This window comes from Vidua chalybeata, chromosome 2 (genome assembly GCF_026979565.1).
Source record: "Vidua chalybeata isolate OUT-0048 chromosome 2, bVidCha1 merged haplotype, whole genome shotgun sequence".
Classification (NCBI taxonomy): domain Eukaryota; kingdom Metazoa; phylum Chordata; class Aves; order Passeriformes; family Viduidae; genus Vidua; species Vidua chalybeata.
In genome coordinates this window covers 59,533,931-59,560,475 of record NC_071531.1, presented here as the reverse complement: position 1 = coordinate 59,560,475, position 26,545 = coordinate 59,533,931, and the positions used below count along the sequence as shown (strand labels likewise).

At 40.9% G+C, this 26,545-nt stretch overlaps 1 protein-coding gene across 1 annotated transcript; it reads left to right on the top strand.

The window, feature by feature from the left end:
- Positions 1-531: 531 nt before the first annotated feature.
- OLFM4 (olfactomedin 4) lies at positions 532-24,274 on the top strand. Its single transcript, XM_053935255.1, has 6 exons — positions 532-612; positions 2,863-2,940; positions 7,061-7,213; positions 13,150-13,362; positions 14,255-14,408; positions 22,057-24,274. The coding sequence occupies exons 1-6, from the start codon at positions 532-534 to the stop codon at positions 22,848-22,850; spliced, it is 1,473 nt and encodes a 490-aa protein (XP_053791230.1). The 3' UTR covers positions 22,851-24,274.
- The last annotated feature ends 2,271 nt before the right edge of the window (positions 24,275-26,545 follow it).

Genomic DNA, 26,545 nt, shown 5'->3' with positions numbered 1-26,545 from the left:
GTGGAGACCTCTGTGTATTTTACTTATTGGCAAAGGTCTGTTGGCCTTTAGGAAAATGGAAACATGGTTCTGGGGTGTGAGCAGTCTAGCCTGACCTGCTCTTTTCTGTACATGTAAGAAGTAATAAATACCACAATGATGTGTATTGTCTGCACAACTTTAAAGGAATCGTCAAAGAATCTATAAGGATTTTTATATGAGTCACTGTATTTTTTATGAGTCACTGTAAGGGGAATGTCTGTTGACCTCTTGTAGCAAATAAGCACCTGATGTTCTATAGAATCAAGATTAAGATCAGATGTTGTACCCCATGGAAAAAGTTTCCTGTTAGAAAACTGAATATAGTTAATTTATGATGGTAACTTGTGTTCTTTGTATGTTAATAATTTGCTTATTAGGAGTTTGACATCACTTATCCAAAACCTGTAAAAATATCATACAAGTTCCTTAAGGTTTGGTTGGGGAAATCCCCAGACTGTACTATAAAAGACACCCTTTCTCCTTTTGTTGTCACATCTGCAGGCTGAGAAGATGAAGCACACACTGGTGGCTGTGCTTTTCCTCATGCAGGGCATGAGTGCTCTGCCTGAGATGATGGCAGCAACAGGAGCGGTAAGACAGGGGTCCTATAACCTGAGCTTTGGTGCCTTCTTGTCTTCTTATGTAGTTTAGATTGATGAAAATTCTTTTAAGATTACTGTAAAATTATTAGACAAATGTTGCATGACAACATTTGCATGACAAATGTCTCTCTGCATGGAGAAAGTTTAAAGTATTCCTCCATCCTCCCCCCAGCTAATGTGTAGGGACTCGGTAAAAGTGAGGCACAGGTTTGAAGTCAGAGTCAAATTCTGCCTTTGGTTAGATGAGTGCAACTCCCAGTGAGGATCTGAGTGGATATTAAATGCTCTGTGTAGCTTCTAATTAATTAGCAAGGGCTTATAGCAGGAACAGATCCACATCTTTGATGTGGTAGGAATTGGGAGGTGGGAGCTTTCCCAGTTGCATGATTGCTGTCATACTCTGTGGCTGGGCACATGAAAGCTATATTGGTTGATTATTGTTGGGTGCTCTCCCTCTTCCCTAAAAAACTGTATCTGGTTGGGCAAGAGAAAAATTCAAAGCAGACCAAATCAATCAGAAAAAAACCCACAATAACCCCCAACCAAAAGCTACATCAAATTCAGGTGGGAAGGAGAAAACTTTGAAAAATGCTTTTTTAAAGCAAAAAAATATATTAGTGAATAATAGATTTGATTTTGTACTAGCCTTTCTTTGGGTTTTTTTTTTTTTTTTTTGTTTGTTTTTTTGTTGCTTTTTTTTTCAAATTTAAAATGGGGCTTCAGTTTTCAGGAAAAGTTTGTGAATATCTTAAGAACTTTTTCAAATGAAGCAAAGCAATTGGTTTTGTTTGACCAAAACTGTGACTGCCTTTTTGGCATTTTTTATTTAAAGTTTGAGAAAAAAACATTCTGGCTACCCATAAATCTTTCTAATTTTCTGGTTTATTCACCAACCAGAAAATTCCTTTCTACCTCTAGTTATATTTTTTAAAGTTTGGGAGTGTTGTGTATGCAGGCAGTAAAGTTAGCACCTCCTGGGAAGGTGCTTTTATCTGCTCAAGGAAGGAAAAGCTGCAAAATTCAAGATGGAGGTGTAAATATATGTTGATAAGCTGAGGATAGAAAGCTTAATAGGGGAGAAAGTCCTCCTTAGTCTGCTTAGATTTAAGCTAGTCCTCAGTTTGTGTAGTTTGCACAATTTGAGATGCTCTCTGCCCTAACACTGTTAATTGCTACCAGCTGCCTATCATGCTCAGTGTAACTGTATGAGCATGCAGGTACCTTTTCAAGAGGGTCTAGTTGACAAATTGTCCCACAAAGCTTGTTTACACTGTGCCACTTAATAGACCTGCCCTTTGCTGGCCATTTGGGTATCCCCACCATCCCCTGGGTCAGGAGCAGGGTTCCAGCTGGGATTTGGGAAATTAAGAAAGACGCAGCAGTGAGTGTCCTGTTGCAGGGGAAGCCCATTTGATGCTCTGTTACACCATTTGACATTGAGGGTGCCTCTCTCCAGTTCCCAGTTTGGCAGGTTTTGGTGAGCCCATTATGTGTGCATCATGGGAATGCACTGTGCTCTTCACACTGTGTGGGGCCATGGTAACTCCCAGTATGGTGTCGGGGTGACAGCTGCTGTCCTTGCCATGGCAGGAAGGCAGGCGTTAGCCACGGATGGAAGTTAAAGGGAATGTACATATTCTTATTGCATAAAAGGCTCCCAAGGTGGATTTGGCTGTATCCTTGGCAGTGTGGTCTCTTCTCCTGGTGCTTCCTCTCCACGGTGGGATGCTGTCACCTCCATGGTGCTAGTAGAAGAGTGGGACATATTTCCCAGCCATCACAGCTCACAGCCTGACAGCTTGGTGTGAAAGGGGCAGTGAGTCCTCTGCTTAGAGGCTGGGGCATGAGCTGGGTGGTGAGGAGGGGGACATTCCTGCTGGGAGGACAGTATTCTCTGGATTTAGGGCAGCGGGGCACGGCACTGTCCTTTTAGACTGCCATGCAATCTGCCACGGCTGCCTGTCACATCCTCAGCTCACACCTCCTGGACAGGCGGAGCATCCCCTGCCTTGCTCTGGTCACACAGAGCCTTTCTTCAGGAAGAGGTGTCTGTGAAATGATGCTGTGCCCTGGGAAACTGTTGCCTCAGTAGCAGATCAGAAATTTTACAGTTGCTCAGGATAGCTCCCATAATAAAATCAAAGTGCTTTCGAGCTGTAGGATGGGGGCTATCTGTTGGGGAAGGGATGGTGCCATATGCAGAAAATCCACACTAAAAAATCTTTCCTTTGCTTTTTAGACTGCTCATCTCAGTACAATGCTTCCATATCTGACTCAGCCTAGGAATACGAACGGCAAATTGCTCATTTCCCCAAAGGTATAACCATTACAATTCTTCAATATAGTCCAGAAAAGACAAAATTTAGGAACTTGTGTCCTTTTCTTTAAATGCTACAGAGTTACTTAGTGATTTAACTCTGACACAGGTAAGCCAGTTGTGCTGCCTGGAAGAAGCATTTATGTGTTGTGTATCCAGTACTTTAGGAAGTAGTGAATCTCCAAAATCATCACTACTGTTACCATGTTATTCAATGCCTCAAGTGAGATCCAAAACTTTTGCTTTAACCTTGTAACTACTGAACTGGACTGTGGGGACTGCTGGACTCCAGGATGGTTTGGATGGGTGCTAACGAAGGATCTCTGAGGCCCGGTCTTTAGAGCATAGGGTTTATTGTATAGAGTTGCTAGCCGCAACTCGTGGCAGGCCCGGGGAGAGCAGGGGGGAGAGAGAGAGATGGTGCCAGGTGGGTGTTCCAGCAGGGAGATCTGAGAGAGAGAGCGTCCGGTCCCTCGGCCACACCTTATCAGGGGGCTTCAAGGTGGGCTGGGACAGGACTTGGGCCAATGGGGTTACAGACATCGGATACTTCAGGGGAGGGTTACAGGTATGGGATGAACCATACATTGGGGGGTGAGACAGGACATTCCATTTGACCTTAGGATCTATCAGAAAGGGGGGATTGCTTTCAGCTTGGCTGTATTATTGTTTTCGAGATGCTCAGTAATGAAGGTTTGGTATTTCAAACCTCGTTTTCATCTCGATATCTGTATTCTCTGATTCTTTTGCCAGGCCATCATATTTATAGGGCCTTGCTATTTCATCTTCCCCAACACTGGACCACAGACATGAAACAGATTAGGCCCTGGGGATTTAATGCCAATGTGGCAAACAGTTTGGTGATTACAGTCTCCCTGAGGAAGTCTTCTCTCATAAGGTAGAACAGGGCCTTGAAAGTATCTTCTGAGGAGTGTCCACTTGTGGTTGCTGGGAGTGAGAAAACATTGATTCTCCCTGTTCTACCTAGTTAAAATATTATCAGCTATTTGGTGATGGAGGGACCTGAATCTTACTTCCATGCCTTCTGTTACAGTGCTTAAGTTGGTGGTCTGCAGATTTCAGAGTTCATTTTCTTTCCCTCTTTCTATCAGTGACTGTTTAATAACACATTCACTTTGGAGCAGATTCAGTGGGTCACAATTGCTCTGTATGGTCCTGCAAATTGTTGTCAAAAACAGAATTCACCCAAAGCACATGTTCAGCTTCACATCAGATCTTTTGTCCAGGCAAGCCCAGTGTGGCATATGGGATGTGTGGAGGGACCTCTTCTGACACAGAGTTGAGTCTCTGGCTCCAGCAGAGCATTTAGAAAGTTAAATGGAGTCAGGGTTCTCTTTCAGAGCCTGATTTGCAGGACCCACAATTCCTTGCCCAGCTGAGGTGGCTTCTGTCCCTACTGTGGCCCTGCTATGTGCTTTCTGTGGATCCCATTCTTTGTCTTAGGATGAGCAAACAGCTGGTTTAGAGCTGTGAATGCCACTAGGCTACAGTGACAAATTTCCTGATTTTCAGAAAATGGAGTAACTGCTCGCTCCTACTCCCTTTCTTAATTTGAAGGGATGTGGAGAAGGAACGTTTCTCATAGCTTCAAATACATAGCTGTAACAGTTTTTCAGAGTGAAGTGTTGCTGTCAAGTCCTTGCTGTAGGCTAGGACAGTTTGCTCTCTTTTAAGCATTCTGTATAAATTATTAAACTTTAAAAACTGTACAGCTTCATCAAAAGTAGCAGTCTATCTCATGTATTTTTCTACAGGATGACGAAAGACATTATTGTTACATGGTTGTCATTTGGCTGGTATTATACTTGGATTGAAGCACTTTTTGACCCAAGGGGCTTTTAACTAAACAATGCTTCTTGGTCTTGTCAACATCATGATCCCAAGGTTTGTAATGTCAATGGAAGAATGGAAGCAGTTCTGTCTGCCCGGGCTGTTTCCACTCTTTTGGGGAAACTGTTGGCTTCAATATAAGCAGCACTTACTGCAATGAAGCTCTGCCTTCAACTCAAAGCTCCCTCTTTACTCAGATGTTAAAATATAATGATTGTTTTTCACAGGGAGGTTAAAAGCACATGTTCAAGGTTTTTTTTGAGATATCTGAATACATTTATGAATTTTTTTTTTAGCACATGAAATAGGCAGGGTAAGTCTAGAAAACTAATTAGTATAATACAGTTGAGACTGTGGTTTACAGCAGGGTGTGTAATGCATACAAAAGAATAGCACACACTATTGCTATACAATGTATAGCATACTCTCTCTTGTAGACATATACTCATATTTGTGTTACACACAGAGGGAACAGAACACAATACTTTCCACACAAAAATTAGCATGCTAGTATGCAACAGTCTCAAAGAAGCTCCCATATAATCTCTCAGTCACATTTATTTCTTCTTTTGGTCTTTCCCATCTGTTCGTTTTTTATTGCTGAGCAACTTTCCTGCCATCCCAACCATGCCAATGCACTGAGGACTCAGATGTAGAAATACCTAAGTGACTTAGGAACTAATTTTTCATACTAATTTACATACTGATAGCCATATCTTCAAAAATATGTGGAAACTTAGATAAAATGTGTTCTCAGTGGGACTTTCAGAAGTGCTTTGGTAACCTGGCTGGCAGAGAAATCAATGCAAGTTATGTGCTGGGACATTCTGGAATGCCATGAGATAGTTCTCTGCTTCCTTTCATGTTAAATCTCTTTAGGAATCTGAGTGAAGTTTTAAGACCCATGGTGCTTAAATAACACAGATAAAAAGTCTTTCCACACTTTCTTTCAAAATGAGATGCATGTTGTTTGTTGTGGCTGCAGTAAAGAGGTTGCCAGAAATGTGAACTGGGATAATTCCTGCTTGCTGCTCTTCTCTTTTTGGGCTCACAGATCAAGACAACTTTGGTGCTGGTCATCACTGTGTGTTCTGGGCTGGTTTTTCAGTGAGGACATTAGTTGAAAGCACTGTGAAAAAGCCAGGGAAGAATTGCTGAAACATCAGCTCTGAGGACATAGTTTTGTTGTTTGCTTTTTTATTTTTAAGAGGGAAAGAAAAGGAGAAAACACATGAATAACACTAGAATTTCTGCAAGGCAGAAGAGATTATAGAAAGAAGTGTTTTTAAAGAACAAGTCTGTAGCTTTAAAATATACAGCTGCATTGAAGTATGTGCCAGAATATTTTAAAGTAACATCAAATATCTTTATTAATAAATTCGTGATAGGTTTATGAATTGGAAACATTTTGTGTACAAACAAAAAGAACTGATCTGATCACACTCAGTATTCAGCCTGGTGTTTATAGACCACAGTGTGCCTTGGCTGTAAATTATGGCAAGATCGGGGGTGCCAGACCTGACCTTCCTGTCCGTCATGCGCATTGCTCGGTGATGATGCTGTGAGTGTGCAGACAGCTGGGATAAGGCAGTTCATGGGCAAGAGCTTTGCCAGCTATCCACAAGGATGGATGGGTGGGCTATGATGTGTGGGTGTTACGAGCAATATTTTGTAGCAAAATAAGAATCTCTACCATAGGCCAAACCTGCATATTTAATTCATCACCTTTCAGTGGTGTATAATTAAATGCGCTTGTCTGTTTGCTGTGGCTGGCTGCAAATCTTCAAATGAAAGTTTTTTTAATCAAAACATTCCCTGTTACTAGTTCAATTTTAGTGCTTTTCTCTCTTTGGGTGTAAATGACTAAATTATTAGTCCAATTTATATGAACAGAATAGTAGCTGTAAGACCTAACTTATTACATTATTTTCCTGCTGTTGCCTGCTTTTCTCTCTGCTGGAAAAGTTATTTCTTTATCTTAGGAACATTGTCCACAAGATTGGGAAAGTAAGGACTATTATATGTCTCCATTTTTCCAATGGTAAAATCTTTAAAGCAATATTTAACTATTTTTAGAGATATTTGTAAGGATGAGTAATAAAAATTGCTAGATATTTTGAGTTACTTGGAAGAAAAAGGTGAAAGATGACTAGTAAAGAAATTGTTGATCGTGTGATTTGCACAACTCATGTTATTGCCAAACATTATTAGGTACTGATTCTAGAGAAGAATGTTAACACTTTTTTTTCTTACCAATTTGTTTTTGCAGCTCTTTACCAATGTGTCTGGCTCTGTGAATAATGAGGGAACTTGTCAGTGCACTGTGTACCTGCCAGATACCACCTTTCCAGTGCAGAAGGCTGAGCAACTGGAAATTACAGCCACAACACTCTCGGAGAAGTTTGAGGCAGAGCTTTCTAAAGTAAGGTGTTCTTTTGTCTTAAAAGTAACTGTTGTATCTCTTCTGAAGAATGGCTGCCTACAAAAAAGTACAGCAGTGGGCATTTTTCTGTGGTGTGCCTTTGAGTGGGAAAGAGAGCTCTGTAAGAACATGGAGAAAGGTGATTAAATCTCTAATATTTGACATTGTAACATGTCATACATTTGAATATTTCCAGGTCTCTTTTCTAGGCCTTTTCAGCTAGAGACATATGGGATGTTTTGGAAGAATGATTATATTTTTCCTCTTTTGGCTCACTTTTATTAATTTGTGATTGCTACACGATGCTATAGGAAGCCAAGCCTCCTGCTCTTTCACGTGTTATTATTTGTATCAAGCCAGCCAGATTGTGAGAAGGCAGTTAAGGGAAAGAGGAGAAAGGTCACCACAGTCCAGAGTGAAGAAGTAGGTGAATAATTGCCCCTTCACTGCTTCTGCTCTCACAGGGAAAAATAAATAAAAATCATTCTTTTCAACATCTAAAGCTGTGGCAGTGAGACTGCTGAATTATGCATTTCTGTTGAAGACAAACACTGCTTTGGTTGCTTGTTGCATGAATTGAGATCCATTTTTTGAGGAACTCAGGCAAACCTACACATGATGTAATGCACTGGGTGAAACTGCCTGTGAAGACAGGGGTCTGCCTTTGACTTCTTATGATGGATAAATAGTCAGGATTCAGATTGAGTGTCCAGCAGACAGTGTTTTCTTTGGAAACCAAGCATCTTAAGAAACAAAGTGTCCTTGAATTAATCAGCAGAAAAGGCAAAGCATTAAATTATAAATTCTAATCATAAATATTCATAACCCTCCTCTGGTATAATCAAGAACAGATAAGAAGTGCATAAAACCCACAACAACAGGCGTAGGATCCTGTGGTAAGTTCTTTCAGTTCAAATAGTTTGTTTTGAAAGAGCTGGAGCTAACAGTGAAACACATTCAGCTGTCAGCAGGCATGTGAAGGACAAATTGACATAAGTCCTGCTACCTCCAAGTGCAGGAGTTACCTGATCCCTTGGCACATCCAAGTGCAGCTCAGGGTTAATGAGCCATGAAAATCCCTGAGATTTCAGGTCCCCATACTGTTCCCACTGTGGTCAGTGCCAGCATTTGAAAGTAGCTGTGCTGGGATGGGATGAGGGGCATGATTCCTAGCCAAATATTGGCATGATTCTTTGAGGTGATTGTGTACCACCTTTCCCAGTTTCTTGTGCTGGTGTAACCTATCTCTTACTGGTATTTTATTCAGAATGGTACATGTTCCCTTTAGGCTAGTGCCAGGCAGGTATGGGAGCATCTCAAGTGCTACTTGACCTCTCTGTGAGGAAAACCTCAGATCTCCAATGAGTTCAGACATCTTGCTCATATAAAAACATAGGTTAGTGCTATAGATACCTAAAATTAGGTGTCCAGATTTGTACCTGATACTCACCTCTAAATTCAGGGCAAGTCCCCACCCTAGACTTTAATGTCTAGGTTGCCAGCTGGTGTCAGCTGCTGTGACTGTTGTCACCCTTCTGTGCCCAGCAGTGTACCACAGTGTAGACACTGACCTCGACTTGCAATTCTTGCTGCAGACAGTGAAAATTCCTGACCTAACTCAGGCTTCAGTGAATTTCATCCTGCCGAGATCAATCAGCCAAGCAGAGTTACAATGCATCTAGGTGAAGTGTGGCATATACTTTGGCGTGATATGGGCAAAGAGACACTTTAGGTCAGAAATTGAAATTAACAGATTGAATTTTGGTGTAAATTGATGTAAGATTTCTCAGTTATAATTTTCTATTTTTTAATAGACAGAAAAGAGTTTTTGAGCATTACCTTATTGATATCTGAACTTAAGTATTCTGAGATCCTGCCATGCATAAATTTCCATGTTCAAAAATTCTTTGTCTTTCAAGTTGTAGAAAAAAATGCTTCTTATGCAATCCTGTATCTTAATTCAGTCATGATAATACTCATAGAGGCCAGGAAATAATGAAATGGAGGAAACCCAAGCTTTCAATATTGATCATTATTAGAAATGATCCTGAGCAAAATCCTAGGGAATTGCATTCAGACATAACCTAGTCTCACTACAGAAGTGAGACTTTCTACTGAATGCTTCCTTTTTTGGCTCTGAGAATCCATGCTTTTGTTGCTCTTCTAAAACACCTCTGAAGCTCATGGGAACTTTTCCTGGATTAGAGCTGCAGGATTAGACCCTCTTAAGGATGCTTTCCATGTGCTAAAAGTCCCAGATAAACAACCTGATTGAATCATTAACCTTCTGCCTGATTGTTGGCTAATTCAAAAAGCAAGGGGGTCCTTTTATAGAATCAGCAGGCAAGGAAGCTTGCAGATAGAGAGATGCTCTCATGGGCCAAGTGAGTACAAACTGTAGGCTGAAAATACCAGACTAATTTTTCCTCTGTAACATCAACCTTTGCCAGCATAATTATGATTACAGAAGAAAATTAACCTTTTAAAGCAAAGTGGCAATTGGCTGTTCCTCTCAATAGGAAGGGGGAGAGGACAATTCTATAACGGTGGTGGATCAGCACACAATCACAAGGAGAGAAAGTGACTTTCAGAACACGGCTCAGGATGACCACAACATTCTCACTGAACAGGAGCAAAAAAGCCCCTGCTTTTCAAAACAGGTTATCCTGCAATGGAATTCTTCTCCATCTCAGAAGGCAGACTGCCAGCCTTGCTCCTTATGGATCTGTAGAGGTCAACCTGCTTGAAGCCAGTGTCCTGGACTGAGTGATTTTAGAAAGTTGCTGGGTTTGTAATTTCTTATCTGCTCTCATTCCTCCCACATTTTTTTCTTTGACATCTTCATCTTGCACCTTTGTTCCCCCTTCTGTACTCTACATATATGTGCTGGAGAAGTGTCTGCTTGCATGCTGCAAAACCTGTTTTGATAAATACCAGTTGCAGGTAAATGACACACTAAATGAGCACTGCAGGTTTTTCCTGCCCTTTTCATTAAACAAAGGTGACAATGCTTGGAATGAGGAGAAACTGAGGATTTCCCCCCTTACATATGCCTCATATGGTTCCATTTTCTTCCCATAAAGGGCTAATCCAGGCCCTCATCATACCCTAATTTAGGCTTTTATGACAAATGCAGCAGCAATTGGTACTAGTTATTGATCTCTATCCCTAAAAATAGGATATGCACAGAATTTCTGTGCCAGCCTGTCAAGAGACTACACAGTCCCTAGCAGGTAGATGCAGTAGAAGAGCAGGGATTACAAGCTGCTTAAATCTATCTGCCAATCAACAGAGCAATATAGTGTTCTTTTTTCAACTGATATTTCTAACTCAAAGAAACTCCTAAACCAGATCTGAGCAGGTGGGGATCTCCACACAGAGCATTGCAGTGTTTAACGTATGTGCTGGATTTATCTGCAAAAGCGGTATAGACCTGGTAGTGCAGCACTGCTGAGAAAAATTTATTTGTCCAATAATTTGCCAGGGGAGCTATTAGCTTAAGTTCTCTGTGACGCTCGTGTGGCTGTGCAGAGCACTGCAGAGTGATGGTGCTAGTTCAGGCTCAGCTATACTCTGCTGGATGGTGTTGATGTGTCCTTAAATGACCTAGATGCTTGACTGAGTGAAAATCCTCTAATATGGGAGGAGAACTTCAGGTCTGCATTCTGTAGTCAGGGCTGAAATAACTATGTATGCCTTGTTCCAGCCCTCAGCATTTTGTCCAGGCTCTGAAAACCCTGGAGAAAATGTCAGATTCACAGGTTACTCACTAATGAGTAGCCATCATTAATTCCAGCAGCCTGTTTATTTCAGTGGTTTGTAGATTTGGTCTGTATTGCATTATTATTAGCAGTATTAACATGAAAAAGTTCATTAATTATTTCCAGTATTACTGTAAGAAAGGTTATTAATACGTAGACAGATTTCCAGATACCTCTGTGACAGACATAACTTCGCACAGCAGTGCAATTTTGATCAAAAATGGACTTGCTTCATACTTCTCAGGCTGTAATAATTTCTTGTTGCTGTTCTTGAACAAACTCTAGACACACAGTTTAAACATTTGCTTTTGAATAATTTTTCCAGATGATTTTTCAGAGGTTCTCTTTCAATGCCAAACTGATTTTGGTGATCACTGAAAGTGTGAGGTCCAAGTAGCTCTGACTTTTCCAAATGGATTGGTTCTTCCTGTGTTCCCTACCAGATGATGGTGGCACCTAGGGCAAGGGGTTGCAGCTATCACTGTTGCTAGCCAGTTACAAGGAACTAGGTCTAGGTCTTTTAGGCTGTTTTTTTTTTTTTTTTAAATTCTTAATTGTATAACTTTAATTATATAACTTTTGATTCTTAATTCAATAACTTGAAGTTATCCTGGCTTGATCAGGGAGATCTAGAGCATCCAGTGCTGTGAGCCAGGGTGCTTCTGTTACAGCTTATGGAAACTTGACAGTTTTGAGCAGCTTGAAGTCTGGCTGCACACATTTAGAACAGAAGATCTGTTTCAAAATCAGATTTAAATACATGGAAGTGAGCATCCTGGTTTTGGTGTATACAATGTATGTCCATGCAGGGTTTTTGTAGTGGCTTAAGATTTATAGTGTAGTTGTGCCATTATTGATAATTATGCTTCTGAATAGAGTATCTACTCTTATGCTTCTCTTCCTTAATCCACATCATACATAACTTATAAATTTCCATGCCATGAGCTCCCATACCTCCTCTTTGATACACAAGGGTTTCAATCAAGATTGAAATTTGATAAATGTGGTGTTTTTTTCTGGATCCCTGTCTCAAGGGCTGCCAGAGCAGAAAAACAGGGAGTCCATGGTCTTCATATCATGGCAGGATTTCAGACAATGGGAAAAAAGTATTGACTTTTTTTAATGTTAAGATAATGCAAATGCTTGAGAAGATGTAGGCTGTCTTTCAGCTGAAGAAATAATAGTAATGGAAATTACAGTGCTGTAGATAGAGGCACAAATACCATCTGATGGTATAAATATGAAGTTACTAGTGCAACAAACTATTTATTCGTACTTATCTTTTGTGATATAATGATATATGAAGTGTATGGAAGAGAAATTATGCCCCTTTACCAAAGCGTTAAGTTTCAAGGAACTAACATTTCTAAGGAAAGTCCCAAATCCTTACAATATTCTTAACATTCTGCTTCACAATGCTTGTGCTGTGACCTTTATCTCAGCAGATATATGTGTGAAAATATATTTATCTGGACAACTATTTAATGCTTCAAAGACTGAAAAGGCTGCTATATAAATCATTCCAGCTAACTCTTGCCATATATTTAACGCTTTAATTTAAACCAGATTTGATTTTTAACACTGTATTTAAATATTTCCTCCCTGCCCAAAGACAAGCATCAAATCAGTTCTGCCAATGTTTGACACAATTCAAATGTACACAGGGTAAAGTCCTATTTGGATTCAGAGTTAATAGGAAATGAAGTTGAAAAACTTGGAGACCCTTTATTGTATTTTGCAGCCTTCTCTGGTTGATTTTGAGAGATAATACACTGCAGATTTCCTAGTAAAATTTTCACTAATGTAAGTTCTTGGTATACTGAGGATAAAATTAGCTCACAGAGACAATATTGGCAATGAATTCTAAAAATGGAAGACTGTGAGTAAAATTCTGCCTTCAGTTATCTCCAGGCATTTCTGAGGCGATTTTGTGAAACTGCCAACAAAAAAAGAGGGTTAAATTTTATATTTTTTAATGGATGTGATGAGAATTACATTTATGCAGTTTATGTGAAGAATATATATGGCAAGTATGTGGAAGATATGCATAGGGTACTCAGAAATAAATACATTTTTTATATATATATTTCTGAGAAATACAATAAGGATGTCAGACAGCCTTGTCTTATTTCCTAACCTGGACTTGTATATGTATCTCTTTTTTCTTTCTTTCAGGTTAAGGAGTACTCAAAAAGAATTGAACTGTATCAGCAGCAAATCGTCAATCTAACCATCAGAGTGCAGCAAGTGGAGATGGGCAGTGTCTCTTACACAGAGCTGGACTTCCAGTTACTGAAAGTGGAAATCAGTGACCTAGAGAGACTGGTCACCCAGCTGAAACCCAGCCTTGTTGGAAGCAATGCCATTGTTGAGCAAATATATTTGGAGGTATTGCCAAGGTTTGAATTAGCCACAGAGGGTTTAAGTACACAGATAGTCCATTCTCTCTTTAGTGTTTAGGTTGAGGAAATGTAGTCTGTCTCTACTGCAGCTAGCAGAATTATTTTAACATTTCATCAGCATAAATTAAAAGAAAGCTTGACCTTAAATGTATTAACATCTTATTCCTTAATATAGAACACAGAAAAGTAAAGAAACCCCAAAGCAAATTGAGTCCACTCTGGTTTTACCAAATATCTGCCTGAAAGTTGAAAGTTTTGCATAGTGTTAAACACACAAGCTGATTAAATTATTATAATAAATATTAATTTACAGACCCCCATGCTTGAAAGCCTCTGTGCTTTAATTTAGGTAATTAAAAAATTAGCTTCTGGTTGCTAGGGCAATGGCTCAATCAATAAGAAATCAAGAAGTGGGAAAGACTATCACCTTCCTAGCAGACTATAAATCACATTTTCAAAATTGTAGCTAATCACTCACCTAGAGAAAATAATTACTTAAGATGGAAAGTGAAATCTCATTTGCTCCAATGTCCTCTATATCATCAAGCAGGTGATTAAAAAAACTATTTATCTTTGCAAATAAAATTTGCAGATACTTTTGTAAGGCTGGAATAAGAACTTTTTATGTTCAACATAAAAAGTCTTAGGCAACAGCTACTTGTCTAAGACTCTCTGGATAGTTTTATGCTACAAATAAAATAACACTTTTTGCATACTGTTACACAACTTAGTCTTAAAGCATATCCTTGTGGTTATGTACTCTGCTGGAAATGTCAAGCTGAGGCTACAAGGATAAGGCCTATTTCTTAGAACCATTTTCTGTAGTGTCCTCTATGGTCAGCTCTGCCTGCAAATTGCTGTCTTTTTTTCCCCTCTAGATCACTAATCTGACTATACTGGTAGATGAACTAGAGTCACTGGACAAAAACAATGTCCTTGCAATTCGTCGACAAATTGCATCTCTGCAGAAACGGTTGAAAGAGTGTGAAGAGAATGCAACCAAAACTACATCACCCCCTTATTTCCCACCAGGTAAGCATTTCTGTTGGGTAACACATAAGAGATAAGAATACATGGTTAGAACTGTAAATGCAGAGACATCCCTTTGTTAATATTAAATACAATTGTAATGATCCTCCTTAGCTCTTGAAAAATTGAGCTGACAGCTCCTAATGTTTCATCAATGGTACAAAAGGAAAATGGAGGCAGGAATCAAATTCTTACAAACATAGTAGCTGTTTTCAGCTAGAAGAAGTTGCAGTCTTCCTGTTACCTGTAGTTTGAAAAGTGGATCTCTATACCTCTTTTTTTTTTTTTTTTTTCAGAACAATTACCTGTGGGAAACAATGTCTTTTTACTAACTAGCTTTGATTTTCAGTAGTTCCTGTGAAAGTGACCTGTGTTCGTGGCAATATTGCTCTAATGCTGCTTGGAAAATGTATGAGCAACTACTGATGTACTAAAGCTGTAGATATGTAAGCTCCAGAGGGGAGCTTTGCATGAAGATTACTTTTGCTTGACAATCAAAAGATGCTTCTAAAACAGGTGGTCAAAGGAGCTGGGGAAAATTCTGGTCTCAGGAAGATAAGGAGGATCTGTATTACTGATTTCAGTGGAACTAAGATTTTATAGTTTTCTTAACTAGGAAAGGTTATATTCTGGGGCCTGGATCAATGGCTCTCAGAGTGCAGTTCATATAATGGTGTTGAGTTACAGGGTGTGTGATAATTAGTTTATAACTGAAAGAACTTTTGTCTGGACATTGTATTCAGTTTGAAAAAATCACATTGTGATTGAATCATAATCTTGAGAGATTTAGAGAGTTATGTATGACATACTGGAGCAAAAACATTTAGGAAACACCAGATGAGATATGCCAAGTCAATTATCCCAGTTACTAACAGACAGGAGGATTTCTAAAACCATGTTGGTCCCCTGAGTGTTTTATACAGAGGGATTTCCTTTAGCCAGAGTATTGTAAGAGCAAAAGTGCTGTGTTGTATACAATACCTAGGGGAAGATTCTTGCTTTTTCACACAAGCTGGTTAACAGTCAGCTAGAGGAGCCTATAGTAAAGGAGGAGCTGTGTCCTGTTTTCAAGGAGCACAAATTTGCACCTACCAGCATTTAGCTCTCATCACCTTGAGGTCAGCTAATTCATTTGAAAGGTGAGAGGCAGAAATACAAGCTTCCCTTAGGGTGAGCAGTCCTTCCTTAGAACTTCATGGCAATGCAAGCAGTTGCTGTGTTTCTCTGACAGAATATATGAGTAACATCTTATCTGGGAATCAGACAGGAGAGAAATCTGAAACAAAAACCTGCAGTAAAAAAATCTCAAGGCCTTTCTCTGCTCCTTAAGGAAAGCCTTAAAATATTTCATTGAAAAAAACTCCACAATGTTTTAGAAGAATGTTTGAGGGTGATGGTGTGTGGAAAGAAACAATCTTGTTCTCTTCAAGCCTACAGCAAGCTTTTCTTTTGGCAAGAAAGTACTGAACAAGAATACTGTGTCCTTCCATGAGTGATGGACGAGAGGGCTGCTTTTATCACCTGGGTGGTGGTTGTGTCTGTGGGACATAGCAGCTTTCACTGTGTAGGAAAAGGGAAACCACTTGGAATGCAACTCCATACAGGGATAGGCAAGTCATGGTCTAGAGCAGGATGGTAGCTCTGGGGTAAATGGAACTGCATGGAATTGTGACTGTAATAGACTTATTCAGCATTGTTTCCCAGGGCACAGTAGGGAGATAGGTAGACTTTATCTGTACCCAAAATGGTATTGCTTCAGCATTGTCTTATTCCTGACTGGTTGGACAGCTCAGGCACCTTTGCATAAGGCAACACTGCATTGTAGCAGAAAAGAATAAAGGAGGTAAAAACAACTTGGTATAACAACTTCCAGAGAGTTACCAGCACTGAAATCAGCTGAGGACAACCTCTGGTGTTGTCTGTGAGTTTTTCTGTCCAGAGTTAGGTATCTGGGAGGAGTTGGAGGATGTGTGTGAGTGTATTTGCACATGGCCTCCTTTAGGGTGAGTGTGGTCTCTGAGGATGGCACAAAGGACTGGCAGAGAAACATGTACGCTGGCAAGTTTTCTTCGTGTTGGGAAACTCTAGCTCTACAGATAACTCAGGTGTTGTGTAGGCTCAGATCCCTGCTAATCCACACAGGACTAGCATATTATGATTTATGTGACTCATGGGAAGCAACTATCATCTGTGCAGAGGACTTTGTAGAGCAGCTACATGTCCTGCAGACTGTATCTGAAAGCACTTAAAACCAGGAAGATATTTTTGCTTGGGAAGATGGAGTAAGTATGTGAGAAAGCTGCATCTCCTGGCTGGTCATTTTGGGGGTGCTGCATGGATGCTCACAGCTAAGCCTCTGGAGCTTTCTAACACCCATTTGTGCGTTTGAATACAATTTCATTATGTTTTCTCTGCAAGCTTGAATGTCTTGAATTCCTGCCAAACCTCTTGGCCTTGACCTGATTTTAGTTCATATTATATTTATAATGTTTGTATTAAACTGACTCTTTGTCCTGTTTTCAGGTTGCTTTTTCTTTCCCCCTTCATCCTCCTCCTGCATATTTTGGGTAGGCAGCATGAACTAGAGAGAGATTGACTAATACCCAAGCTGTCTAAGATCATGAGTCTAAATGCAAGTTTAATTAAAGCTTCTTGCTTCACATTGCTGTAGTATGCAACCCCTTTGACTCTGTCCCCCAAGGCTTTTGCTGCTGTATTTCTTCAAGTGAGCAGGCTTGTTCTCAAATAACAGAGCAGAAAGAAATCACTGGTTTCCATTTGCCTTACCCTGACTGGAGTGTTGTGTGTCTGAGTATCTGACATATAGGTAATCATCCCCATCATTGTCACTGGCTCTCCTATCTGCAATGGTTCATGGCATTTCTCTCCTCACCACTCCAGTGGGAAGAAATATTTATCCATTAGTTTTCCTTTGGGCTGATCACCTGTGGCTGCATTGGGTAGGTATAAACAGAAAAGACCCCAGGATGGTCTTTTGAGGACTCTGCAGCACATGCTGTGTTGCACCTCACTGAAATGATCTGAGAGAGGAAGCAGGGAGAAGTGAGTTAGGTGAAATTCAAAGGCAAAATGGAAAGAAAGGAAAAAAGGAGTAGCGTTGGGTGTTTTTTTTATTCCTGGATTTTATATACTCAGAAATTAAGGATTTTGAGCTACTGGTGAGTAGGTCTTGGCAGGAGGAATACCTGGATTAGCCTAATGCTGAAACTCAGGCAATCCTATTGGAGTCTTACAGTGATTTCACTCTTAGTTTGTTTTACCTCCTATGAACCTAAGCTGTCTGTGTTTTTTGAGTATTTGGGGTTGTGTTTTGAACTGAATGCATCCATACACAAAGAGAGAGAAGCACCTGAAAAGGACTGGCCAGTTGTCCTCCCCAGGACTTCCTGAACTGCCTCTGGAGACACATGCATTTATTCATAGGCATTGGAAGGAGCTGAGTTGAAGGACCTTAGCTGCTTAGTTGCCTTAAGGTGTGTCAGATGAAACCCAGCCCTCCCTTCACCCAATCCCCTGTTAGATATTGCCGACACAGGTCTTTTTTTACGCTGCTGCAAGCGTGTGTCTGTCCCCCATGATACTGGTGAAAGACTGGAATGTCTTTGTGGGTCTTCCTGTGTCAGTGAGATAGTAGGAGCCTTTAGAGGTCAGTCCTTTAGAGCTCTTTCCTTTAGAGCTCAGTCTTTTGTGTCTCAAGCCCTAGTAAGGCTAGGAAACAGCTCCTACATCTGGATGCAGTGCTTGATCTGATGGGAGGGGAGGGTGCATATCTAGTGCTTGGGAGCCCGTGTGAGAATGTAGCACCAGCCTGCTTCTGGTGTCGGTGCCCCTCATGGGAGTTCCTTCCAGTGTGGGTCCCACCTTGTCTTGTGACCTTTGTCTGCATAGGCCAAAGGTGGTCCCTTCTCTTCTGCAATCAGATGCAGCTGCCTGGAGGCAGCTGGCAGCTGCCAGAGGCTTCTGGAATGTTTTCTTGTATTGCTGGAGTAAGAAGCTGATGTGTTCTGTCAGTGCTTCAGAGTGAAGTGGGTAAGGGGAGACCCAGCAGCATGTGCCTCATGCTTAGTTCTACAGCCTGTTAGCCAAGCATGTCAGGCTCTCTTCAGTCCTGACAACTAGATGTCAGCTCTTTTTCTGATGAATCAGAAGGATAAGTATATAATCTATAAAGCTGAGATACTGGTTCTTTATGTGGGGACAAGTATGTATGTATGTACCTTTACTGGTCCTTCCCTTGGCTGTTTGCTACATAAACATGAGACAAAGGAAGGCAGAAATACCAGGACGTCATTTATCTGTGGCCCAAAACAATGGAGAAAGGAGTTAAAAACTTGAAAGTTTGAATAATGCATATGGATTTATTTCAAGTACCTTCTAATATTTACAAAATTACATGACACTTTGTTTCCTTTGTGCATTTTTTCCCCCCAAGATCTAGACAGGGAGGCAAGTTTAGATTAAATAAATGACAATGAATTCTTCTGAACCTGTGTGAAAGACAGATCACCCCCTACTACCACAGAGGATTTTTGTAAAAAAAATAATTATGGGAGAATTTTCAAGGAAATAAAAATCAAGCACATACTCTATAGAAACCTCAGACAATTTTTGATGTCATTAAAACAGAACAGACTTCTAACTTTATTTTAATAATTCATTGTTTCATCAATAAAAACCAAATAAGTGTTCAGCAGAGAGATCTCTTTAAGGGAAGAAATAATAATTTATTATTTCTTTTGTAAAAAAAGGTCTCCCTGCTGAACACACATTTGTTTTTTATTTATGAAACAATGTATAAATTATTAAAATAAACCTGGAACTGTGTTCTGCTTAATGACATGAAAAATTATTTAAGGTCGCATATAGATGAGCTTAGTAGTGCTTCACTACCTGCAAGCTTCAGTGCTACATTTTTTTAAACAAATGAAGAGTTTTAGAGCATTTAATAACCAGTTAATTCTGAGATAAGTTTATTGTTATTTAAGCACAGTAATATATTCAATATGTCACCAGATTTAAAGAAGTCCTCATGCCAGAGTTAACAATACATAATAGAGATATGAGAAAAAAAACAGTTCAAATTGATTTATGAAGTTGGCAGGCTGCAAGCCATTTTGCACTGGCTGCCTTAGCTTTCTTCCTTTGCATGAGCTGAGGTGTAAGCACCTCCAAATGCTGGTAGCTGTGCCAAGTGCTGAGGCCATGTTACTAGACATGCTATGTGCCATTTCCAGAAATCCAGCCTGGCCATACAGCAGGGCCTGCCTTGTGTGCTATATTTGGAAATGAGGTTTCTGCTCCAGGGCCTCATCCTTTGTAAAGCACTTAAGTGCATGCTTAAATGCTCATCTGCTCTGAGCCCGGAATGCTGATTTGAATGGATTCTTGGTGGCAGGAAGGAAAGCAGCATTCAACCAGGGTCATGCCATGTTTCAGCTGCAAGAAACCCAGGACACAAAAGTGTCTGGGGAGGAGACTGGAGTGTTTGCAATTTCTGCCACCTTCTCTGCCATCAGATGGAGACTCAGTGATGAAGAGCTACTCCCATGGGCAATACTGCCCCCAAGGAAGTTGCTAACATGGCCTGGGGACATAGGGATTTATCTCATTATCATGATTTATATTTAATATAAAACTGCCCCCCCACCTTCCTCACAGATGGTGAGAGAAGGCTGCAGGTGAATCCCATGTCCTCCAGGTCACACTCACTAGCATAAGACAGTACAAAACTGTGAGGAGTGAAGGTGTTAAGCAGCAGAAGCAGAGGAATAGTACATTTTGAGAGAGGGGGAGGCACGCAGAGCTTCACTGCCCAAACCAACTTTACACATTGGCACAAATGTCAGTGCTTGGACACTACTAATGTTCAGGACACAGGTTTTCTAGTCCCATAGGTAGAGCACCTTTCTCCTAGGCAAAGCAGATCAGAAAAAGATTTCTCTGCTTTTGTAACTGTGCATTTTTTTTCACCAATTATGTTGTTTCCCAGACTTTTTCCAAGTAGACTACTTCAGATTGGTCTGCCTCTAATTTTACTTCTTTCTGTGAGATAGACTGCAAAGCCTTTGAGAACAAAATGTCTCCTAGACTTTTCCTGTCTGTGGTTTCAGGAGTTTCCAATTCATCTCCATAAGTATTGTCTGGCCATGCTTAGGAATGGTCAGCTTTGAGGGCAAAAGAAAAAATCTTTCTCTGTTATTCCTCTTTCTTCTTTGTGCTGAGGCAGAGGTTATGCCAGACATCGCTTCATATGACTGAGCTTACGAGCCATTCTTGTCATAGAAGCTGCAAGAAATTGTGACATGATTCCCACTCAAAGTATTAAAACCTCAAAAGTTAGTTTTGACTTTCATCAGCACCATAGCTGTTAGAGCACAGAGTTCCTGTTTTGAGGGAGGTGTTATTAACACCAAAATTTGTGGCCATTATTTATTCACTAATTGATGTGTGAGACTTGGGTCTATTCATATTATACTCCATCTTTAATAAGGAAGGCTGTCCTGTGGCTAGAGCACCCTGGTGAACTGGGAAACATTGGAGTACCACTAAACTTGTGAGCTGGTGCCAGCCACTTGATATCTCTGTCTCTGTTACCTCAGGTGAAGATAACCTTACAGAGAAAAATCTGGGACGCTTGTGGCAGTAATACAAAAAGCTAATGTTAACACTTGGAAAAGTGCATGCTAGTGTTTGCCAGTGGCAGCTTCACACTCATCAGAAGGCCAGGGACATTTTTGAGTGGAGTTTTTTTTCCTACCAGTGACTTATAAATATTAAGAATTTATCAGGAAACAGGAATGTCACTAATTTAGCATGAGTAAAATAAAACTGTTTCTTATATTTAAATTATTTTTTTCATGATGCTGAAAATGGTTTTACAGTTGATATGTGTAAAACAGAGCTGTTCTGGTTCAGCTTGAAATCATATTTTCTTTAGCGTTGCCTCACATGAAAAGTCAGAGTAATATCAGTGTACATTTCCTGGGCTGTGGTTGTTACTGTCTGCAGATTTCTTTGAGGGCCTGAGGTGGAAGGCACCATGTGACTGTGACAAACAGTTGTAAAGCTGTGATTCTGACAGCAGAATGCTAATCTGAAATGTGACTCTGGAATTACTGCTGCTTCTGCTCCTTTCTTCCCCTTCACAGTGAAATACACAAAAAATCAGATGCTCCTCAGTCTTTTTTTTTCCCCCAACTCCGATGCTTTCAGTTCCACTGAGGTAGAAAATAACCTAAAATGCTTCTGAAATTGTATTTTCCAAGGGATTTCCTAATGCATTAGGCTGGCCTGCCTCAAATGGGTAGAAACAGAAATCTCTCCCTTGTATGGAACAGCACAGCGAACACTTTCTGTGAATTAATCCCCCACCTTCTCTTTAAAATAAGTGTAATAATATGTACTATTTTTTTTCTGAGTTTTTGAGTCAACATGGAACACTGGCTGCCATTCAGTTGCTGACCTTGGCCCAAAATGAGCCTTTTACACATGAAGCTGTGCATTTGTGTGTGCTTGGTCACAAAACTATTCCTACTAAGCACAGTCTAGAGGCTACGGTCTGCAAAACCTCTCCCCTAGTAATGACATTTGGAAAAGCTGTTCGTTTTGGTTTTTTTCTTTTTACTTACAGGTACCTGCGTTCACCATGGACCGATGAATGTTAGCCAGCCTTATGTTGCCAAGCTGAACTGGAGAGGATTTTCTTACAAATACGGTTCCTGGGGTAGAGATTACGATCCCTCTAACCCAGACAAGGAAGTCTATTGGGTTGCACCACTGAACACCGATGGGAGATACTTAGAATACTTCAGAATTTATAATTCCTTTGATGATTTCCTGCTGTTTAAATACACATATGAAAGGAGAATAACATATGGGGAAGGAAGTGGTGCTGCCCTTTATAAAAATTACTTGTACTATCATCTTTATGGTTCAAGATATATGGTGAAGCACAATATAAAAACAAACACAGAGGCTTTGAGGAAGCAGCTTCCAAATGCTGCTATTGGTAACCGCTTCTCTTATGCAGGTGTTGCGTGGCAGGACATAGATTTTGCCGTGGATGAAAGTGGGTTATGGGTAATATATTCAACTGAAAATAACATGGGCAACATTGTGATTAGCAAGCTCAATGAGACCACACTTGATGTGCTAAATACTTGGCAGACGAGACAGTACAAGCCATCTGTTTCCAATGCTTTCATGTTATGTGGTGTTCTTTACGCCACAAGGCCGTTGAACACTAAGAAAGAGGAGATCTTCTACATGTATGACACAAGAACTGGCCAAGAAAATGGAGTTAGTATCATCATGGATAAAAAGTTAGATACAATCCAGAGTATTGATTATAGCCCCACAGATCAGAAACTTTATGTTTACAGTGACGGTTACCTTGTAAGATATGATGTGACTTTTCAGCCTTAGTACCTCAGGGACATATGCATATGATAAAACTGGCAGCAGCCAATATGAGAGATCCAATGGACCTTTAGACAATGCTACTGCCAGTTCAGAGTTCATCTGGCTTGATGACCTGTATGTGGGGGTGTCATACAGGTACTTATACTCTTTAAAGGGATTGCCCACTCTGACCACTAATATTGCTGGCAGCAGTTGGCACTATGGGTTTTTTTAGGTTTTTCTTGGTGTTTATTGGTGCTCAGTGCTTTGCAATTGTCCTGTCTCTGGGGGTAGATTCAGTACCTAGTTTTAGTGCTTTTTGTTTGCAGAAATAGCTGGGCACAGACTATCTGGTGACCGAGTAGATAATTACCCACTGATTTGCATTTGTCAGAGTAACACAAGCAAGGCACTCAGAAACAGAATGATTTTCCACTGATCTTCATCAGAGTGAAATGAGACCTCAGAGGAATTAATTAAAGGATTAAAATAGATTAGGAAGTAGACTTGGTCGGAAGACAGCAATCCATTTATTAGTTGGAAGCAGTGGTATCTGGCTCAAGACTTCAGGAGGGAGGGTAAAAATGCACTTTGCTGTGTAAGTGCTACCACAGGAAGGGAAGGCATTGTGGAAGGGACAGGACTTACTGCCCTTGATAGCAGTGATGCAGTAGGACACTGGCCCCTGGCCCCCAGCTCTAGCTGCCTCCGAGCAGTTCAACACTCCCAAGCTGCCACACTAGTAGGCTGCCTTACTGGAGTGCTTGTGGAGGCAAAAGTGGCAATATGGTTTTCATCAATGTTCCCTTCTGTCCCACTCTGCTTCCCTTATTAATTCTGTGTCTAAATCTGGACCTGCAAATGGTCTTACTATAATCTAGCTATATACTTCATTTTCCAGCCAGTACAGTGCAAAGAACAGTGTTTTCCTTTTCTTTATGTTCTTCTAAGTTTATGCAAATCCTCCCATTGACTTTATTGGCCACGAGTGGCTCTTGTGTACATAATGTATTGACATAGAATAACAGACGCGTTATTTGACGTGCCTCTTTTCAAGATTTTTGCCATTCTGTAATTAGATTCATGAGCGCCTCATTAATCTAGGCTCCTATTTGTTCCCAGGGTAATTCTGTCTTACAGCAAGGTAAGAGGTCTTGTGGAAAACATGAGTCTTGTCAAACTAGTTGAATATATAATATGGTTTTCATTTTTTTTTTAATGGTTATTGTGTGATAGTTTCTGAATATGTGCACTGTAACAATGTCTTATTTTCACCATGTCAGAAAGCAAGCTAAAACACTGAAATTTAGAGCTCTGAGATGACAAAGAAAGCAGTTTATGTGGTTTGTTTTCTTCTGTTACATATGCAACTGTGTCTGTGTCCTCTGATAATCAAAATCAACATGCAAATGATTGCTTTTGTTTTAATAAAGAACTGTTTCAAAGAATCTCAGCTGTCCTATAGAGCCATTTAAAACTATTTGTGACAAATATATAACTTCTGGGATGCAATGGGAGCCCTGGACACCAAAATATTTGAAGCAGGATCACTACACTCACTTCTTCTCTGTGTGCTTAAGTAGGAGCAATGAAAGGTGTGAATCTGTATGTCAACAAGTATGGAAGGGGAGCTTCTTTTTCCCTGCATGGAAATATGTTAGCTGGTTAGGGTAACACTTCTTCACCAAGTTGAGATGTCACTCAAGATATTGGAGGCAGATGAACTGATAACGTGTTTTGAATCCAGGTGCTGCCACTTATCAGGTATTAGCATCTGTTTCTTGGAAAGCTGTGAAATGAATTTGAAAGCCATAGAGGCGTTGGTGCAGTAATCAGATCAGGCAGTACAGGCAGGGCTGCTGTGTGAATAATCTGCAACAGACCAAATAAAGATTTGGCTGAAAAAGGAAGAAGAAAACACTTCAAAAAAAATTTTTCCCCCCTTCATCTGTGTGTGTGTGTCAAGGAAGGTGAATAGCTCTCCACTTATCAGGAAATGCCATCAAGCATGGGCCTTGGGGCTCCTCAGCTCATCACCTTTTAGGGAGGGAGTTGATGTTAGCATGCATAGATTCTAGTGAATTGGTTGTGGTTCTCAAGTGTCTTTAATGTTTCAACGGCTTTCAGCTGAAGAAGCGTAGCTTTAGGTTAGGTATTAGGAAGAAATTCTTTATGTGAGAGTGGTGAGATGCTGGAACAGGTTGCCCAGAGAGGCTGTGGATGCCCCATCTCTGGAAGTGTTAAAAGCCAGGTTGGATGGGTGAGGTGGAAGGTGTCCTTGCCTATGGCAGAGGGGTTGGGGCTAGAAGATCTTTAAGGTCTCTTCCAACCCAAACCATTCTATGATTCTCTTGTTCTCTGATTCCGGGGGACAGCTTTCTCCCCTTTGAAACCCACATTTGGCCTGGACTGGAGATTTCTATGGCGATCTGGAGGTGTGGGGATGCTCTAGCTGCACACAATGTTCAGTTGCAGTGTGGCCCAGACCCTGTGTGGCTTGGCACCAGGCTCCAACTGTGACCACTGAGGGGGGAAGATTGTGACAGCAGGAAGATTGTGACTTCAGGATGCCATTCAGCATCACTGCAGAGTAGATAAAGCACAACTGGGCTGGCCCTTGGTAGTTCAGTACCAGAAGGAAAGCAGAAACATTCCCTGCACTTTCAAAATTTCAGAATATCTTGTGCAGAGGGGCTAGGTTGGGATGTTTCGGAGCTTGCAAGTCTGAGCTTATCCTTTGATTTTTGTCCTGCGCTAATATTTCTCAGATGGCAGGTGCCAGGGTGCAGTGGGGACTCCCCATGGGTATGTCAGGGCAGGCCATGCAGCCAGGAACCATCCCACTGCCCCTGCCAAAATCAAGGCAGCTGGGGGGCACCAGGGCAGCCCCAGGCACTGGGCATCCCTCTGGGGACAGTCTAAGGCTGGGCAGGGCTGTGGGGAACTGGATGTGGCATCACTGGTTGGGGGCTGATGGCCCTTGGGCTGATATGGGGTCCTGGGCAGGATGGAGGGAGCCACAACGGGTGGGCATGGTGGAAAGTGCCCCTGGGGCACTGGCAGTGCTCTGTTAATAAGGGCCTTTGCAGAATTTAAAAAGATCACTGTCCTTTTAAAAGCAGAAAAAAATAAAAGCATACAATGACTTTATTTCAGCTCTTAGCCTATTGACTTGGCATTTCCACATGGAGATTTTGGGGTCTATAAACAATATTGAACATAAATATTTCTTGCCACCGAGGTAGGTGGAGAGGACATCTGTCTGCACGGTGACACAGGGACTTAGAGGCAAGTTCACTGATGAGTGGTTTTCACACCATCTATCTTAAGACACCTAAGATGGGAGACTTGGCTCTGATCCATGCATTGATGGCATGTAGGGAGAGGGGATCTTCTGCAAAGGAGCACTTCAAGAAGTGGGAGTAATACATCTTTTCACTTATTCTCTTAGACTTGTCCTTTCAGGTCTTGGCTGAAGGTGGTTTAGTAGACATGGCTGTGAAAATTAAAGCATTTTCTTGAGCTGGCCATGGCACACAGCCTTGGGCAGGCCTCACTCACTCTTCCTGTTGTCTCCTCTCCCATTGCCAGTGCTACCTCTGCTTTTGCTTGAGGAGTGTTCCCTCCTTCTTCCTTGGATGTGGAGAAGACCCTACCCCATACTTCCCAGCATGGACTCTTACTGGTTTGGTGGCTCTACACTGTTTCTTGAGAAGGCT